Below are 17,949 nucleotides of genomic sequence, written 5' to 3'. Positions count from 1 at the left end.
CTGTGATGCCTCACACGCCCCCCTGCTTGTCCTTGTCACGCTCAATCTCAAGCTTCCACAGGTACCTGCCGTATTGTGCTCCATAGGCGTCCCCACCCACCCCTATTCGGCAGTAGAAATCCTAGCCCGCAGCATGGGCCATTTTTGTTGTGTTTCTATCATTTGGGTGTGTTTAGGGGTTATGTGTTTGCTAGGATCTCTTATTTTGAAGGTCTCACAGTGGTACCTACAAATTAAAAGACAGCAGCTACTGTTAGTGTCCTCGCTCCCTTTTTCGGCTTGTGTCTTTTATTTTGAAAGTGTAGTACGTGCGAAATGTTGTGTTGCGTGTTAACAGGTGTAGTACTGTGTTATAATTAGAAACCCGGTTCTATTAAGGACCCGGTTGCACTTTTTTCAAAACCCGAAAATCATTAACGTTTGGGCTTATCGATACCACTATCGAGTCCCGTCGTTCATTTATTTATTTTTTTGTCCCGTAGGTCCTGTAACGTAATGTTGTGTCCCTCAAGTCGCATGAAGGCGTTCAAATCGATCCAATCACTGCAGCGTGTCCACCAATGTTTTTGAATGGAATTGTAAGCAAACAGGTATAACAAGTAAAACAAGTGAAGTCTGGCAGTTAACTTTGCTCGCGAGGATGGCTGAATGGGCGAAAAGGGCGAAAATCATAGATTGTAAAGGGGGGAACACAACCTCAATGGCCAAGCACATTAGCATTGTGCATCAAATAAAGATCAAATGCAGTACCTTCGACTGTCTCCGAGTTGAAAAGACTGTCTCCCCCTTCTCCTGTCGCACCACAGACGGGCCCGTCTTAATCATCCACTCAAACTACGAGTGGTAATCGTACACACAGACATTCTCGCTAGTCCTGTCAGTTAAAAATAGTAATCTAATTGTGAAATCGGTGTTGTAATCAGCAGCATACAAGCTAGTTATCTTAAAAAGTAAATAAAGTTTCAGATGTGCTGCTTGATGATGTGTTGAGGTTGGCTCAGTAAAACGACTGTTAGGTCATCATGATGTGTTCAAATGCAATGTAAAGAAACGGTAAATTTAGTTTTTGGTGAGAAACATGAGTAATACTGTATTACTCATGTTTCTGTATTACTAATACAGTTGTTTAGTGCTCTAAGTTTATGTTAGTAGTTTATGTAACTCAAACTACTGATGTCAATATTTATTAAGAATTACATATTTAATTTAAAATGCAATTATTTATTTCCTAAATATTTTCCTCATCACCAAAAACGCTTTGTATTTCCACCAATTAATAGAAAAGTATAGATGGTGGTATCGATAAAGACTAGGATCGTTAAGGAGTATCGAAAATGGTATCGATATCAATAAATAATGATCCCCATCCTTCGTTATAATGTTGTGTTGTGTGTTAACAGGTGTAGTACGTGAGTTGGCTCCGAAGTCCAGCAGCAAACTGAAGTCTATCTCCAACTCCCGCCTCCACCCCCAGCACCACCTCTGGTAGTGTGTGTGTGTGTGTGTGTGTGTGTGTGTGTGTGTGTGTGTGTGTGTGTGTGTGTGTGTGTGTGTGTGTGTGTGTGTGTGTGTGTGTGTGTGTGTGTGTGTGTGTGTGCGTGCGTGCGTGCGTGCGTGCGTGCGTGCGTAGTGTAATAATAATGTATTAATGATGCCATAATAGTATATTGCTAGTATATTTGTGTATTAATAGTGTATTGGTCGTATATTTGTGTAATAATAGTTTATTTTTGTAATAGTGTATTGGTAGTGTATTTCTGTAATAATAGTGCATTGGTAGTGTATTTGTGTAATAATAGTGTATTGGAAGTGTATTTGTGTAATAATAATATATTTGTGTAATAATGGTGTCATGATTTTAATAATCAAAGTCGTGTATTAATTGTTCCTGCCAGGCATCTGGTGTGTGTATAGGTAGTAAATTGGTTGTAAATTGATCATGTATTGATGGTATAACTTGTTCCAGGCCTCTGGTGTGTGAAGACGAAACCGAAGCAGAAGACGGTCATCTTCACTTCTTCTATCTGCTAGCGTTCCTATTCCAAGGTGTGTGTGTGGGTGTGTGCGCATGGATATACACACGCAGACACTGCAGCTGATAAGACAACAGATGTTTGTGCACACACACACACACACACACAGAGACAAGCATTGTTTTCCCCCCCTCCAGGGCGTGCTGTTAGAAACACGGCCGTCGGCTACACAGCTGTAGACGTGTAGAGGGAAGCTAGCGCAGCATGTCGCAGCATGGAGTTCAGCCACGTGTTGTGGAGCCCGGCCAGCGCTGAACACGTGTCCAACCCGCGCCCACCCACCCCAGTGGTTTGACATAGTTGTCACAAAGATGTTATTAAAAATTATTACAATTATAAAAAATATTTGGCACACCACAAAGGTTTTTCAAAGGTTCGCTAAACATCGGCCACATTGAGGTTTGAACCCAGCCCACAACCTTTGGGCCTGCTGCCGAACACCCTGATCACACTATCCTGCGAACACGGACGTCTGAATGCTGCAGTGCTCAGCAGGATTTAGGATTTGTGAAATTTAAACAATAAAAACAAACTGTAAATGAGTAATAATCATGCTTGTCTCTTCTTTTAGACAACAGCTGGACTCCACTGACTGTACTGGTTACCAAGGAGACGCTTTACTTGCTTGACGAAGACCACCAATGGTGTAAGAGCCCGGCGACCCTCGAAGCCAATGAAAGCGTGGAACCATCGAGTGGGGCGGCGATCGTCCTGGAGAGCCAGCCAATCAGCTGCGTGAGCTCGGCAAAACTCTGGCCCTCTGACGCATGCAGGATGGACATTCAGCTGTACGACGAGGTGGGAACAGTTACTAGTTCAGCCCTGGAGAAGGTGGGTCCGTCCAACAGCTCCTAGATCAGTTACTAGTTCAGCCCTAGAGGAGGCGGGTCTTAAGGTGCGTTCACACCAAAAGACACATAAACTGTCGCTGTGCAAGTTTTGTCAGGCGAATTTGCTGCGGTTCACCTCGGACTGCACTGCAGGGAACGGTTGGCCGGTTGAACGCTGATTGGCTGTTACGTTACACATGTCTCTCGGTGGCCACGCTTTTGAACGCAGATTGGCTGTCATCAAGCGAATGTCGCGGCAAAGTTGAAACTTGTCGCCGGTTTTCTCTAGCGAATAATTTGCCCGATTCGCGTCTCTACGTTCACTTTGTATGGGGTCTTGTTGCCCCTTCACGTTTGGTGTGATGCACCTTTGCAGTGACATGGGTCTTGCGGTTAGAGAGAGGTCGGGTCTTTCATTGACATGGGTTTAGCGATTATAGAGAGGGCAGGAATTTCAGCAATTAGTCTAGCGGTGAGAGAGAGAGGGACTTCAAGTGACATGGTACTAGTGGTGAGAGAGAGGAAGGGACTTTCATTGACATGGGTTTAGAGGCGAGAGAGAGGGGGCGGGACTTTCAGTGACATGTGTCTAGTGGTGAGAAAGAGGGCGGGACTTTAAGTGACATGGGTCAGGGATGGGCAACTTTCATGATAAAGAGGGACACATTTTTCATCATAACCATCAGAGGGCCAAATGCCTGCACACTTCAACTAAACGTGAGCTGAGAGAAGCTACACAATTTTGAATTTGGTAGATATGATTTCCTGTATTCTTGTGCATTTTGGGGAAGGCCACTACCAAAAAAATCTTCCAGAATCATAACCTATTTACGGTATGTTAATTGAACCAACATACATTCATTTCATGTTTTCCATGCTCAAACAGCCATATGAATGGTCAGTATTTTATCATTGCCAAGGGATCACATACATCATCATTCAATGATGTCACAAAACTGAAAAACGTGCGCAACATTAAGTGCAACAACTCAATGAACTCAAACCCAACAAGCATGATACTCATTGCAGTTGTAGTAGTTGTAGTGGCGACTTAAGTGGATATCTTTAATGACTGATATCGTTTCTAAGCTAACTAGTCGCATGGGTTTGCCTTTGAATTCTATGAATTCTTCTCATCTTTCTTGACTGAGTTTTCTGTAACATCGATTTTTTAGCTTTTTTTTTTATTATTATGTGTGGGCCTGACTGAGTGAGGATGCGGGCCGTATGCGGCCTGCGGGCCGCCCGTTGCCCATCCCTGACATGGGTCAAGAGGCGAGAGAGAGGGTGGGACTTTCATTGACATGGGTTTAGGGGTGAGAGACAAGGCGGGACTTCCGGGAAAGGGGTATGTTTCAGTTAGTTTGGGATATTTTTCTCACTCCGGGAACTGCATCCTACTACGAACAGTGACTGTACCTCAGAACTAGTCTGCGACAGGTTGGGGTGGGCTGCTAGTTTAACTGTGTGTGTGTGTGTGTGTGTGTGTGTGTGTGTGTGTGTGTGTGTGTGTGTGTGTGTGTGTGTGTGTGTGTGTGTGTGTGTGTGTGTGTGTGTGTGTGTGTGGGTGTGTGCCTCTGTGTGTGTGGGTGTGTGTTTGCCTCTGTATGTGTGCGTGCCTGTGTGTGCGTCCCTGTATATGTGTGTGTGGCCCTCACCCAGACGCTGAAGGAGGAGAGGACCTGGAGCCTGCGCTCCGAGACCCCCCAGCTCACCGCCCATCTGCTCACCTGCGTCCGCAACCAATGGGAAACCATGTTCGGAGTCGCACTCGCAACCACCCTGCACGACCCCGCCACCTCCTGAGTTGGCCTGTGTGTGTGTGTTAGTGTGTGGATGTGTGTTAGTTTTGAGTGTGTGTGTGTGTGTGTGTGTGTGTGTGTGTGTTTTGCTGTTGTTGTATTCGCTACGCAATGTGACGTAATCATATTAAAACATTTTAAAGCTTGGTTTAAAGCTGTGCCTTTGAAACACGTTAACCTTCTCTGGCTGAGGGGGGGTCTGAGTGTGGGGGGGAGGGCGTGCGTGTCAATGCGTATGTGTGTGCGCGCGTGCGAGTAGAGTTAGGCACACATGCATGCCTAAGCCATGCCGTCTCCCTCGTCAAAAGGTCACCCGCGGTCACGGTGACCATGAAGGTGACCTTGGGCGTAACCTCGGCACCCATGCAGGGTCACGTGAAAAAAAGGTTTCCTCAAAGTGAGAGCAGCTCTGTAGCGAGTGAGCGGTTATTGGTGCGAGCGAGTGGGTGTGTTGTTGTGTCGGGCGTGGCGGTCGCAACAGCGTAATTCCGTTGAGGATGATGAGGACCGTCGCCTTCAGTAACCGTAATTTATTTGGATCAAATTGTTTTTGAAATTTCTAACAAAAGTATTTTTTTCTATACGAGAACAATGTGTGATGAATAAAATGAAATGTTATCGTCGTGAACAGCGTTTCACTTTGTATACTTTATATGGGTGGTTTGTTTATAGACAAAAGAGAAACATAAAGCTATGGACGGGACTAAAGTCAATGAGAACAGCCTATAGTGAACTCTTGAATATTTACTTAACTGATTGGGACAAAACAAGTCAAGTGTTTTGAATCAACAAGTTGGGGGTTTTAGATTAACATGTTAAATTTATGTGGCATGGGAATGGCAAGTATGTGGCCCCCTGCTAGAGATGCTGCCGCCGACCTGACCTTGGATGAGTGGTTTGAAGATGGGGATGAGGAAGGCAAGTTTATAATATTTCTGTCAATCCCAAACCCCACCTCCCACTCCATGCCTTGTAGACTCCCTCACCACTGAATGCCTTCCTGTATTAAAAAGGTTTTTCTTATAAACGTCTAGCTACATTTTGTGTAATAATCTAATCCCTATTACAGACGACGGTCTCTGTAAAGCAAATTTTAACATCTAAATTGCAATGTATGCAGGGGGCCTTTGAACGCAAAATTGAAGACACCATCAAGGCATATAATAATAATAATATTAATACATTTGATTTAGAGGCGCCTTTCAAGGCACCCAAGGTCAATATAATATAATATATAATATGCATATTATATATTATATATATAATATAAGCACGTTATATATTCATAAGAAAGTGGCAAACTACATCTTGATTAATATTACGGATAAATTGCCACGCCCAATATTCACACTGTGAGGTACTTCAAAGTAAAAGCCCCGCCTTCTCTGGGCGCTAATTGAGATTCCAGATGTTAGTGATGCTGAACAGTAGCCCATTAGCTGCTCTCTGGTTTCACACTGCTGGGCCTCCTTGGAAGGGGGTGGGGGGAGTAATTATGTAAACATGTGGGAGGGAAGGGTGTGTGTGTGTGTGTGTGTCCGCGCGTGTGTGTGTGTGTGTCAGCGCGTGTGTGTGTGTGTGTCCGCGGAGGCCTCCTTGGAAGGTAGGGGGGGAGAGGATAAATGACGTGGTCATGTGGGAGGGACGCGATTCGGGACTGTTCGGTTCAGTAGCGACCCCTGTGGTCGGCCTCACGTGGGTGTTCCGCCTCGAAGCGTCCAATGGGTTAATATTAAATGTGGCTCGTGCTGGTGACGGGGACTAATTGGCAAAAGCCGGCGGATCAATTAGATCCGGGAGTAAGTCGGCGGACTTGTTGAGGACGTTTCGACCCGCTTCTGGAGGACTACTGGAGCTTTGTATGCCTTTCGACCGGGAACTTCTCCACGTTTGTTCTTCGATTCGCCACAGGTAGTAGGCTGCGTTAATTTCTGTGGTTGTTAACACGGCGTGTCCTTCCAAACTTGCTATTTCAGCCCATTGAAAACAATTGTATAGTAGCTCAACTATTATTATTATTATCATCATCGTCCAACATCTCTCTCCTGCAGTTTTTTCTTGGGTAAATTCGGACTGTCTGATACTTGTCCCATACGTTGAAGCGCTTCACCTTGTTGCTGAAGTTAACTGAAGTGTTTCCATTTAAATGTGTAGCCTACTGAATTTTTAAGAAAACATCCTGTGTAAACAACCATTTGATACATCGGGGACTATTTTGAACTCGTGAGTGCAGTTTATTTTCCATGCTGGGCTTGATGTTCTCGTCCTGCAGCCCGGTGCTCTGCTTCTGGTTAGGGAGGAATGTGGATCCGTGGTGTTTTCACATATTCCCCCCCTTCTTTCCCCATCATTTTCCACCAGGACTTCTCCAGTGAAGTGTAGTTTGTTTTGCGTGGGACTGGATGTCTTTTTTTTTTTTTTTTTCAGATTTACTTTTTGCATTTTTAGGCTATATGAGCGATTGAAATATACAGGGGGGGTATGGGAGAGAGGGATGGACGTGCAGCAAAGGATCACAGGCGGGTGGTCCTGATCGCAAAGACACGGGTTCGATTCATGCATCCAGGAATGGTTCTCTGTAATTTTATATAGGTGTAGTAGGTATAGGTTTATTTCCAGTCTACGGTGGCCGAGACGTGTCGTAAGAACTGCATTTCCAGAAGGCTTCACACACTCTAAAAATACATGCACATTAAAGGAAAAAAACATTTTCCCTCACACGTGGAAGAGCAAAGGTCTTGCCTGTGTGACGCCGATAAGTCTGGCAAAAGTGTAGGTATTAGGTAACCTTTGAAAGATAACTCATCTTCAATTTGATGGCTTATTAAAGTCCTTTAATTAAATTACTTTAATTAGCCTTGCCCTGTCCAAACTCTATACTGCAGAAGTATATTATAATAATGGCCCGCCTGGAAAGCCTTTGTGGTGGGGCTTTTGCAATTGTGTCAATTTTTTATGTGCAGTTCATTCGACACGTCTTCATCGTACCAGTCAGCAGCAAAATGTAAAAACTGTTGAGGACTTCAGGTGGTGTGGAAGAGGTTTGATGTGTGATGATGAGTTTGTTGAAAGTTTATGGGCCTGCGAGTTTGATTTTCTCTCAAATCAACAGAACTCAAGACACGTGCGCATTGATGACCCAGTCAAAAGTACCCCACAAAAACGTTTGCTATCCAATGTCTGAGTAATGACCTTTAATATTGGCTTAGACATGAATATGGTATGCGGTTGGAAAGAGGTGTTGGCTTACTTCACAGCTGTGTAGGTTCACAGCAAAGTGGGCTTGTTAAAACTTGTGATGTTTTTTTTTTTCTTAATTTTTTTTTTCAGATTTAAAGGGTATCAAGTCTAAGCTCCAAAAACACAAAGGCGTTGTTTGGCATTATCATTACTTATTCCACAATTAATCAAGCACAAAGAATCCTGAAGGCATGCTTATTATCAGTCCTTGGCATTGGGGCAGAAGCATTTTTGTTGCATTGAAATGTGTAATTTGATTCAAAGGTGTGCATAACAGGTTGCCCTTTTGTGTAAGATATATCTAAAACCCATCAAAGTGTGTGTGTGTGTGTGTGTGTGTGTGTGTGTGTGTGTGTGTGTGTGTGTGTGTGTGTGTGTGTGTGTGTGTGTGTGTGTGTGTGTGTGTGTGTGTGTGTGTGTGTGTGTGGTTTTTGTGTATGGAACGAAGACATAATGTGTCTGAACTTATGATGCTGAGTTAAGGTCCCTACAAAACATTAAGCTCACACCAATAATTGTTAGCATCACTTAACTTAAGTCATTACTTGTCTATTGGATTATTCTATTGTATGATTGTGTCATTGAACAACAATCTGGTTCCTCGTTTCCACATACGTACATTCTCGTATGCGATCCAACCGTCTCCGACCGAAAGTCCATTCATTCCTATGCGATTCTCCGTAATGTCCGTTTTTCCTCCGAGACTCCTCCCCTCCGTAAAATTTCTGTCCGGTATGTCCGTAATATACGTTCAAAAAATGTAACTTTCGCCGTCGTTTTACGGAGATACCGTATGAAAGTTTTTATGTTTTTCACAAAACTTGTAGGCTAAGTACCTTGCAGGCCAAACTCCTCAGCGATCTCTTTCCAAGCCTGTTGGTTTTGTTTTTATCTCTGTATATGATCCTCATGTTCCAAAGTACCGGTCTCCTATCCGCTTATCCGGGGTCGGGTCGCGGGGGGAGCAGCTCAAGCAGGGGGCCCCAGACTTCCCTTTCCCGGGCCACATTGACCAACTCTGACGGGGGGATCCCGAGGCGTTCCCAGGCCAGTGTTGAGATATAATCTCTCCAACTAGTCCTGGGTCTTCCCCGAGGTCTCCTCCCCACTGGACGTGCCTGAAACACCTCCCAAGGAAGGCGCCCAGTGGGCATCCTTACCAGATACCCGAACCACCTCAGCTGACTCCTTTCTAAGTAAAGGAGCAGCGGCTCTAATCCGAGTTAGGGTGACGCCAGCCACCCTTCTGAGAAAACTCATCTCGGCCGCTTGTACCCGCGATCTCGTCCTTTCGGTCATCACCCAGCCCTCATGACCATAGGTGAGGATAGGAACGAAGATCGACCGGTAGATCGAGAGCTTTGCCTTGCGGCTCAGCTCTCTTTTCGTCACAACGGTGCGGTAAAGCGAACGCAATACCGCCCCCGCTGCTCCGATTCTCCGGCCAATCTCACGCTCCATAGTACCCTCACTCGCGAACAAGACCCCGAGGTACTTGAACTCCTTCATTTGGGCACTCATTTCCTACCCGGAGTAAAAAATTCGCTGATTTCTCCTAACATCTTTTGTCCGTAAATAAATTCATGCCCGTACGTAAAACACTAGCGAATCCTTCCGTAAATTTACGGAAGCACGGACACGAAAAACATACGTATGTGGAAACGAGGCGAGGCTTCCTGTCCAAAACATTGTGGAATGTACCTGATGTTGAGATGCAGTTTTTGGGACTGGTAACGGAAAACCACCCTTAGTGGTTCAGTTGATTGGAAGTTCCATTTGTTTGAGTTTGGTATGGACAGGATGACGTTATAAATGGACATGCTCCCTTCATCAAAATAGAATTGGCTATCTTGTTATCCACATAACTACAAACCGTGAGAGGCTCCATCAGGCCATCTGCGAAGCCCAGTTCTGTTTATCGGACCACATCAGGAAAAACCACATCACTTGAACTTTTCTCCCATTAGAAGCGTTGAGGATTTGTTTAACTGATGCTGCCAACCTAGGCTTCATTATTATTTTTTACTGGAATCGCAGTGGTTTTGTGCTTCTCGGTTAAATGCCAGGAGGAGGAGAGGATTAAAAAGATGAGTAAAGTTGAGAAGAGCTGGAGAATGTTGTGGTTTGGCTGGGAGTTCCTTGGCTGAGGAATCACATAATTTAGTTATGGGTTATAAACCTCGGCCCGTCGGACCTGGGATCAGGTCTATTATGGTGGGCACTTGGAAGTTGTGGAGACCATTTGTTTGGTAGTCATAAAGACGGTAGTGTTTTGTGGTTTTACAGACGACTTGCAATGCAAACTCGGTAAATGCTTCGATGAGCAGTTGCGGTTCATTTGTGTGGTGGCCTTGTTTGTTTTGAATAAGAACCTCATCACTCCTAATTTCTATAATCAGTTATTCATGTTAGTAACTTGAGTGTGAAGGCCTGTCCCAACAGCTCACTAGGTCCAACAGCTTTTCTTCGTAATCTCTCTATATGAATAAAGGCCTGTTGTGTATTATACAAGGCATCATGACACCTGCCCTAAACCCACACCAAGTTTCCATTTGCGACTAGCTGCGACCTTCTAGCCTCCTCTTTGATTCCGGCATTGGCAGTTTGAGGTCAGCATGGCAACAAGATGAAGGAATGTTGGATTAGAGCCTTCGCTGGTGGACTGCTGCCTCTCGCTGCTCCGAGAACTCGGAGCAAGTGTTGACTTTCTTCCCCCTCCTTTTCTAAAGATCCACCACTCCCCTTGTGATGACAAATAGTGTTTGAGTAACTTCTGTTGAACTCATGAGGTTAAGGAAGCACTTGGAAAAGACGACAACTTTAATCAAAAATTATCAGGTTTTCATGCATTATAAATGTTCATCCAAGACACCTTTGCATCCCGTTAATCTGTTTCCAAACACAAACATTGGTGCCCCCTCTGGTAATCACATGCTGTTGGACACATTGTTGCTGATGTAGATTCCTATATCGTAGACTATAGGCCTCTACGAATTCTCTTTTTTGCATAGAAAACTTCATTTCCTAACGAGATCACCTGGAAGTACTTGAAGGAAAGTTGGTTCAAATTCAAAAAATGCTTAGGAAAGGAGCCTCGATGTATCCTTTTAACCCTCCTTTAGCATTGGTTACTCCTGAGCAGCCTTTACAAAAGGAAAGGAGATAGTGGTGTCACATAATCCTTTACGATGGCAATATTTAAAGCAACATGCCACCGAAGTTTACCGACTAAAGCAGGAGAAGAAAATAAAATTGATAATAATGGATACCAATTCCAGAAACAGTATTTGAAATGTATTCATTTATTGCTGGTTATTAAGCACACAATATACTACGTAAGAAAATAAACTGTCGACTTCAGATTTAAGAGACTACTGGGGGCAGTTAATATCAACATCAACATAAGTTGAGCCTAATTTTTTTTCATATGTGAATTGGGATTCAACTGGCCCATAATATTCCCGTTGGCCAAGTCTGACGTAAGTGATTCTCACTGTTGGCGACAACCTGATTTAAATCAATACGACAAACGCATGGATCGATAGAGCGCTTGTTGTAGTTCAACTTCGGAAAACTGTAGTTCCTCACTAGAGATGCTAGAGGTCAGCAATACTGGGTGTCGCGCAATGACGGTTAGGAAAAGTGGAGTCGAAATCATTTTAAACAGTGCTGGCATTTCGGATGTTGGCATGTTGGAAAATACGCACCTTTTCATCTCTCCTCGATGATGTTTTTCACAAAGGTTAAGGAAAGGAGGCATATAGGTTAGGAGATTTGACTATTTATAGAGGCCCTATGTGCTCTGTCCCACTCCTCTCGGTCTGTCGCTCTCTCCCTCTCTTCTCTGTCTGTCTCTCCTCTCACCCTCTCTTCTTGGTCTGTCTGTCTCTCCTCTCTCCCTCACTTCTCGGTCTGTCTCTCCCTCACTTCTCGGTCTGTCTGTCTCTCCCTCGCTTCTCGGTCTGTCTGTCTCTCCCTCGCTTCTCGGTCTGTCTGTCTCTCCCTCGCTTCTCGGTCTGTCTGTCTCTCCCTCGCTTCTCGGTCTGTCTGTCTCTCCCTCGCTTCTCGGTCTGTCTGTCTCTCCCTCGCTTCTCGGTCTGTCTGTCTCTCCCTCGCTTCTCGGTCTGTCTGTGTCTTTCTTTTTATTGGTCCATCAGTGTACCCTTCCCTCTCCCTGCTAACTCCCTGTGTCAACCGATTGGCTTTCTCAGCGCCCCAAGCTAGCCCCCGGGCTGCGGCTCAGGCAACATGAGCTGGAGCTTCCTCACGCGGCTGCTGGACGAGATCTCCCAGCACTCTACCTTTGTGGGCAAGGTGTGGCTGTCGGTGCTCATCATCTTCCGCATCGTGCTGACGGCGGTGGGTGGAGAGACCATCTACCACGATGAGCAGAGCAACTTTGTGTGCAACACGCAGCAGCCCGGCTGTGAGAACGTCTGCTACGACGCCTTCGCGCCGCTCTCGCACGTCCGCTTCTGGGTCTTCCAGGTGAGTCCCGGGGAGGCTAACCGCTCTGCGTAACAGTTCCCTCCCCCCCCCACCCCCCAACACTACACTACCGTTCAAAAGTTTGGGGACACTTAGAATGAAGTGAATTAAGATAACATTAAATTAATCAGAGATACAGTCCAGACATTGTTAATGTGGTAAATGACTATTCTAGCTGGAAACGGCAGATTTTTAATGGAATATCTACATAGGTGTACAGAGGTCCATTTCCAGCCAGCATCACTCCCGTAATGGTACGTTGTTTAGCTATCGTGTTAAAAGGCCAATGGATTAGAAAACCCTTGTTCAATTATGTTAGCGCAGCTGAAAACTGTTAAAGCAAAGTGAGTTTTCATGGAAAACTTGAAATTGTCTGATTTAGCCACAACTTTTGAACAGTAGTGTACGTTTATGTGACTCCTCCCTCTCTTCCTGCTCCGCCAGGTGCTGATGATCACCACGCCCACCATCATGTACCTGGGCTTCGCCACGCACAAGGTGGCCCGCATGGGTGACCCCCAGTACCAGCCCACCCGCCGCGCCCGCAAGCGCATGCCTATTGTGACCTCCGGGGCCGCGCGCAACTATGAGGAGGCAATGGAGGACGGGGAGGAGGACCCCATGATGGAGGAGGAGATCGAGCCCGAGAAGGCGAAGGCGGACAATGGTACGCAGAAGGGAGGCAGCGCGGTTGGTGCTCTAGCTTGCTAAGCTAAAAACGTTTATTTTCAATGACGGACCACAATATAATGTGAACACGCTGTTTGGACGCCTGTATTGGAAGAGCCTTAAGCCTAAAGTGCACCGCCGGCGACCGCCACGCGTCAAAACAGTCGTCCCTATTATTTTCTATTTACAACCCCCACACCAGCGGCGCCCCGCCCCACGACCCTTAACGCCACTGTCCTATTGCTCAGTGTCGCCGCCCCTGAAAATGCGCATTTTGAAAGCTGAAAACTGAAAGTTGACTAGTTCGCAGGCCTGGGTCTTCCTGTTGATGCTAGGGGCGCTTCCTATTGGTACTAGGGGCTGCACTTGACGCCTGTCAGTGTGTTTTAGCCTCTGTGTGTTGTAATACCTTGAGCGCATTCATTTCTAAACAGGGGTTACCAAGTAGGACTCGAACCTACCTTGAATAGTGGTAGTCGTGTTAATGCCTGGCTGTAGACATGACGTCATTGTGAGTTAATCAGGAGTCATTTGTCTGAGAATTTTAATAAAAACACATTTTCACGGTTAAAATATGACTTTCTGTGTAATGAAATCAACATGTACAGGCTGCTGTGGTGGTTATTTTTTGCCTGCAGCGTGCCCTAGTTAACCAGTATGTCTCCGTTTTTTTCTCCTCTGGGCTCCTCCTCCTGGCCCCTCCTCCTGTCTCTCCTCCTGCAGGCCCGGAGAAGAAGCACGACGGCCGGCGTCAGATCCAGGCGGACGGCCTGATGAAGGTCTATGCCTGCCAGCTGCTGACCCGCGCCGCCTTCGAGATGGCCTTCCTCTACGGCCAGTTCCTCCTGTACGGCTTCCGCGTTGCGCCGGACTACGTGTGCACGCGTCTGCCCTGCCCCCACACGGTTGACTGCTATGTGTCACGGCCCACCGAGAAGACCATCTTCCTGCTGATTATGTACGTGGTGTCCTTTCTCTGCCTGCTCCTCACGCTCCTGGAGATGGTGCACCTCGGCGTTGGCGGCCTCCGCGACACCTTCCGCCGCAGGGCCACCCTGGTCTCCCGAACCAGGCCAGCCGGAGGAGGAGGAGGAGGAGGAGGAGGAGGAGGAGGAGGAGGAGGAGGAGGAGGAGGAGGAGGAGCCTCGGCGCCCCCAGGCTACCACGCCACGGTGAAGCATGACCGGCCCAAGGAGGAGGCCGGGACTGGGCTCCTGCCGCTGGCGGACTCTGGGCGGGAGAGTCCCGGGGTGGAGGGTGGCGGTGGTGGCCAGGAGCTGGAGCGGCTGCGGCGGCACATAAGACAGGCCCAGCAGCAGCTGGACCTGGTGGGCCAGGGGGGCAGCGGGGGACCGGACCCCACAGCGGCTGTGCAGAACCGGCACAACCTCGCCGAGGAGAGGCGCGCCGAGGAGAGGCGCGCCGAGGGTGGAGAGAAAGGTAGCGCTTGGGGATATTTACATCTTGAGTTGTTGATGATCATTGGTGCAGTGAGTAGCATTTAAAGGCTGTTTGCAAATCACGACCAACGGCCCCCCCCCCCCCTCCAATTACCTTAAAGAAGCTATGGTGGCCGGTAAGGGGATATACCTACCTCATTCCCTATTGAAAGGGTTGCACACTGTGAACACAGGTTATTACAATAATTATGTTGCTGGATCAAATTAATCGCATAATCGCACAATACCTGCCGTCCTAATGGATGATCTGTTTTTTTCCAGGAGTCCATGCCTGAGCCGGCTTCCCACGGGCCCCGAACGGAAGGACTCATCCATAGAGGGGAGAAATGTCGAACAAGCCGGGAAAACCAAAGTGTGAGTGAGGGAGAGGTGTTTATGTGTGTGAGAGGGAAATGTGTGAGAGGGAGAGGGAAATGTGTGTTTCCGTATTAAAGGCCCAAACAACAAATACAATCCAAAGAAACCGTTGTTGTCTCAGGAGTGTTGTGGTGAGAGCACGGTCTCTGCTTGCATGTTGAAGCCAGGGTCGTCTTCTGTACCGCTGGCACCGCTATGGGGGTCCCCTGCCTTGTTCGTTAAGTTTTGTTTTTTGAAAGGGGTTCAAGGTTCTGCTCTTTTGTTCTCCTCCCTTTCAAATGTGTGGGTGGGTGGGGATTTTGTGTGGTTGACAGTTGATGAGTTATATTCTGTCACCACTTTACATTTCAACCCAATATGCGTGTGTGGATTCGTGAAGCCACTCCTTGTATTACGCAGAAACTCAAATTTAAGATGTTAACCTGGGAAAAGCTTGAAACTATTTCTACAATGACTGGACGGTGTTTTGTTCGAGTTGACAAGACCATACTATTGCAAATGTTGGCCTTTGACTGTTGAGCTTTAAGTCTTATTTTTCGTTTTGCTTTTGGTAATTACCTACTTTTCTGAGAAGAAATTGTGGCACTTTAACGTTTTCTGATTCAATGCTGGCTTTCGCAGGTTTAAGTCAAATGTGTGTGTGTGTATATGTGTTATACAAATGGTTCCTGATGGTTTAACCCGTTTGTCTTGCAGTCTTTACCCCCATAACAGCCTATGTGCAGATTCCATCTGACTTCATGTTGATGGGCATTTTAAAACCCCAACGTTGTAGCTTATCTGGTTGTCCACCTGATGGAGTCTTGCTGTCGAGGCCTGCTGGGAATAAGACTTTTAGTTGTCTGGAATGTGATGAACTTGAGCTGGTTTGTGTATTGTAAAGTTGTCAACAGTTTATTTTTTTATTTTTTTGACTAAAGAATACTTTACACATGGTACAACATTCCCTTTTAATATGGTTTGGCTTTGTAATGTTTTTTTTTTGTAATTTTCTAACAGCCAGTTAATAAATGCATTTGAATGCATTTAATTTGTGTTTGAAAGTGTGTTGTCCCAAACACAAACATTATTTGCAACACTTTGAGCAATCAAAGTTGAGGTTTCCTTAATGTCTGACTTGACAGACCTTCTCATGGGTGGCATTGACTAATATCTATTGTTGGTGTTGCTTTTAAGAGGGCAAGGTTAACAGAACAACCAAATGACAGACCAATACCTTTTGGCAAGATATGCATAGGTAGATGGGCATGATGAAGGCCATGAAGTGCAGTTGTCAGACATGTATTTGATTAAAATGGACAGCTTGACGAAGTAAAAGGACTGAAGTGGTATGTGGTCCGAAGGTCAGCCTTCCCTGCCCCCAAGGTTGCTTAGACAAAATATTCAGTTTCAGTGTTTTAATTTTGCATACATAAACATACAAGCACATTGTAGCAAAGCATCATTGCAGAAATGTGGGAAGGCCGAGCGACAAGAACAGTTTTCAAGTGTGTAATAAGTGAGCTATAAAGTTTCAGCTGGGAGGGGATGAAGCATTAGCCAACACTGATTTCCCAATAGTAGTCTACTTTTGCACGGCCTATTTCATTTTATAGTTTTCTGCCTAGTCTGTTTAGAAACAGCTGCACTCTTCAGGTATGATGTTGGGCAGAGTCTCGTACATGAACGAGTACCCGCCGTCCGAAGTGGTCGTGATCCTCAAGGACCTCATGGACTCCGGGACTGGGGCGCAGCACTGCTTGATCCCCAGCAGGGCGGTGCCACGGTCGGGGGCGGAGCAGTTACCGCGGCAATAGCTGAAAGTCACTACCTTGGGGTGGACGATCCAGTTTCCCCAGCCCAGTTCATCAAAGCTGATTTCCACTGCGTCCCGCCAACAGTCTCGACTCTCCGGCTGCTGCTGAGAGGGCCGCTGCAACAGGTCCGCGGCGGACTGGGACCACGGGATCGCGTGGCGTGGCCAACGACCGGAAACCCGCCGGCGAGCACGGAGATGAAGGAAAGGAGTTTTATCCGGGTCTTCGATGAGGGGTAGGCGGTTGGTACTGCGCACCTGCAGCGTAAGCGGCCCAGAGTAAACCTTGGCTGGCCGGTGGTGATCGTCCAGATCATACGTGGCCCAGCCGTCCGAGCTGGTCAATGCCAGAGCAACGGCGGCCAAGTGGTCCGGAAGTTGCCCTGAGTTCAGGATGTAGAGCGGGCTGGAGGAGTTGGACTCCGGTCCGGCATAGAACCAGAAGTGAGCCGAAGTGATCAAGAGCTCCTGGGGGTTGACGGACGGTTGAAAATGATACGAGTGGAAGGTGGCCGTTTCAGCATCCCTCACCTCAGTTCTGCCGCACGGCGAGTCTGCCAAATGAATCATATGCAATGGAGAAGGGTGTTTTAGTCGTCTTTTAAATAAGATCTATTTAATTGACAACCAAACAAACGTCTTAATTAACAATTGATGTGTTAAAGCGCTGCCTTTTGTCCCAATGTTTTGAAATCAAATGTAGCCACGGGTAACCATGTCCTTAGCAAAATCAACATTTACTCTTTCTATGGTATTTGTACATTTGCAACGAACAACACACGTACAACAGAAAATGCTTTAGAAGTAGGAGTATTAGCTAGATTACGTTTTCCTTTGAGACAAGAGGCTTGAAAGCATCATGATTCCAAGGAGAAATAAATAAATGTTAAATCACAGGCCTATGCGTGCTATCTATTGAGACCTTCTAACAACCCACTCAGGCTGGATTTGTGGAAAAAACTTTACTGTTGTCTTACCGGAGCTGGGGAACACAATGACCTGGGAGACATCCAGGTCCTGCTTGTGGTCTTCCTCAGCCACCGCCGCGCTGCTAGACCTCCGGGGCCGCCGCCTGGGTCCCTTCCAGCCCGGGGGTAACGCAGGGGCCACTGGCGGGGCCTCCAGCCCCATCCGCCCCAGCACCCAGTCCTTGAACAGAGCCAGGACCAGCTCCCTGGGCATGTCTGCGTCCGGACAGGCCCTAGCCATGCCGCCGGCCCCCAGGACCATCATCAACCAGACCAGCCTACGCAACATGGCTGCAGCCCCACGCTA

General features: G+C 46.8%; 3 protein-coding genes across 5 annotated transcripts in view; 2 read left to right on the top strand and 1 right to left on the bottom strand.

Annotated features, from left to right (window-relative positions):
* Positions 1-5,374, top strand: part of stk11ip (serine/threonine kinase 11 interacting protein) — a 66,439-nt gene extending 61,065 nt beyond the window's left edge. The window contains exons 23-26 of one of the 3 annotated variants that reach the window (XM_030353494.1): positions 1,401-1,485; positions 1,967-2,046; positions 2,605-2,831; positions 4,526-5,374. In XM_030353494.1, coding sequence (XP_030209354.1) covers positions 1,401-1,485; positions 1,967-2,046; positions 2,605-2,831; positions 4,526-4,669 — 536 coding nt within the window. In that variant the 3' untranslated portion in view covers positions 4,670-5,374. Of the gene's footprint in view, positions 1-482; positions 579-1,400; positions 1,486-1,966; positions 2,047-2,604; positions 2,865-4,525 lie in introns of those variants that run through there. The other 2 variants (XM_030353493.1, XR_003976412.1) reach the window with 2 other exon arrangements.
* Positions 5,375-6,215: 841 nt separating this feature from the next.
* Positions 6,216-15,904, top strand: LOC115541667 (gap junction gamma-1 protein). Its single transcript, XM_030353496.1, has 6 exons — positions 6,216-6,576; positions 12,117-12,393; positions 12,838-13,060; positions 13,786-14,142; positions 14,185-14,502; positions 14,784-15,904. Exons 2-6 carry the CDS (start codon positions 12,154-12,156, stop codon positions 14,795-14,797), a joined length of 1,152 nt encoding a protein of 383 aa, XP_030209356.1. The 5' UTR covers positions 6,216-6,576; positions 12,117-12,153; the 3' UTR covers positions 14,798-15,904.
* Positions 15,905-16,306: 402 nt separating this feature from the next.
* inha (inhibin subunit alpha) lies at positions 16,307-17,904 on the bottom strand. Its single transcript, XM_030353567.1, has 2 exons — positions 17,652-17,904; positions 16,307-17,228 (listed from the first exon to the last, which is right to left on the bottom strand). The coding sequence occupies exons 1-2, from the start codon at positions 17,902-17,904 to the stop codon at positions 16,492-16,494; spliced, it is 990 nt and encodes a 329-aa protein (XP_030209427.1). The 3' UTR covers positions 16,307-16,491.
* Between the last annotated feature and the right edge of the window lie 45 nt (positions 17,905-17,949).

The sequence above is a fragment of the Gadus morhua genome, chromosome 4, assembly GCF_902167405.1.
Source record: "Gadus morhua chromosome 4, gadMor3.0, whole genome shotgun sequence".
NCBI classification, from domain to species: domain Eukaryota; kingdom Metazoa; phylum Chordata; class Actinopteri; order Gadiformes; family Gadidae; genus Gadus; species Gadus morhua.
The sequence above is the reverse complement of the archived record's forward strand: the minus strand, read 5'-3'. Positions and strand labels throughout refer to the sequence as shown.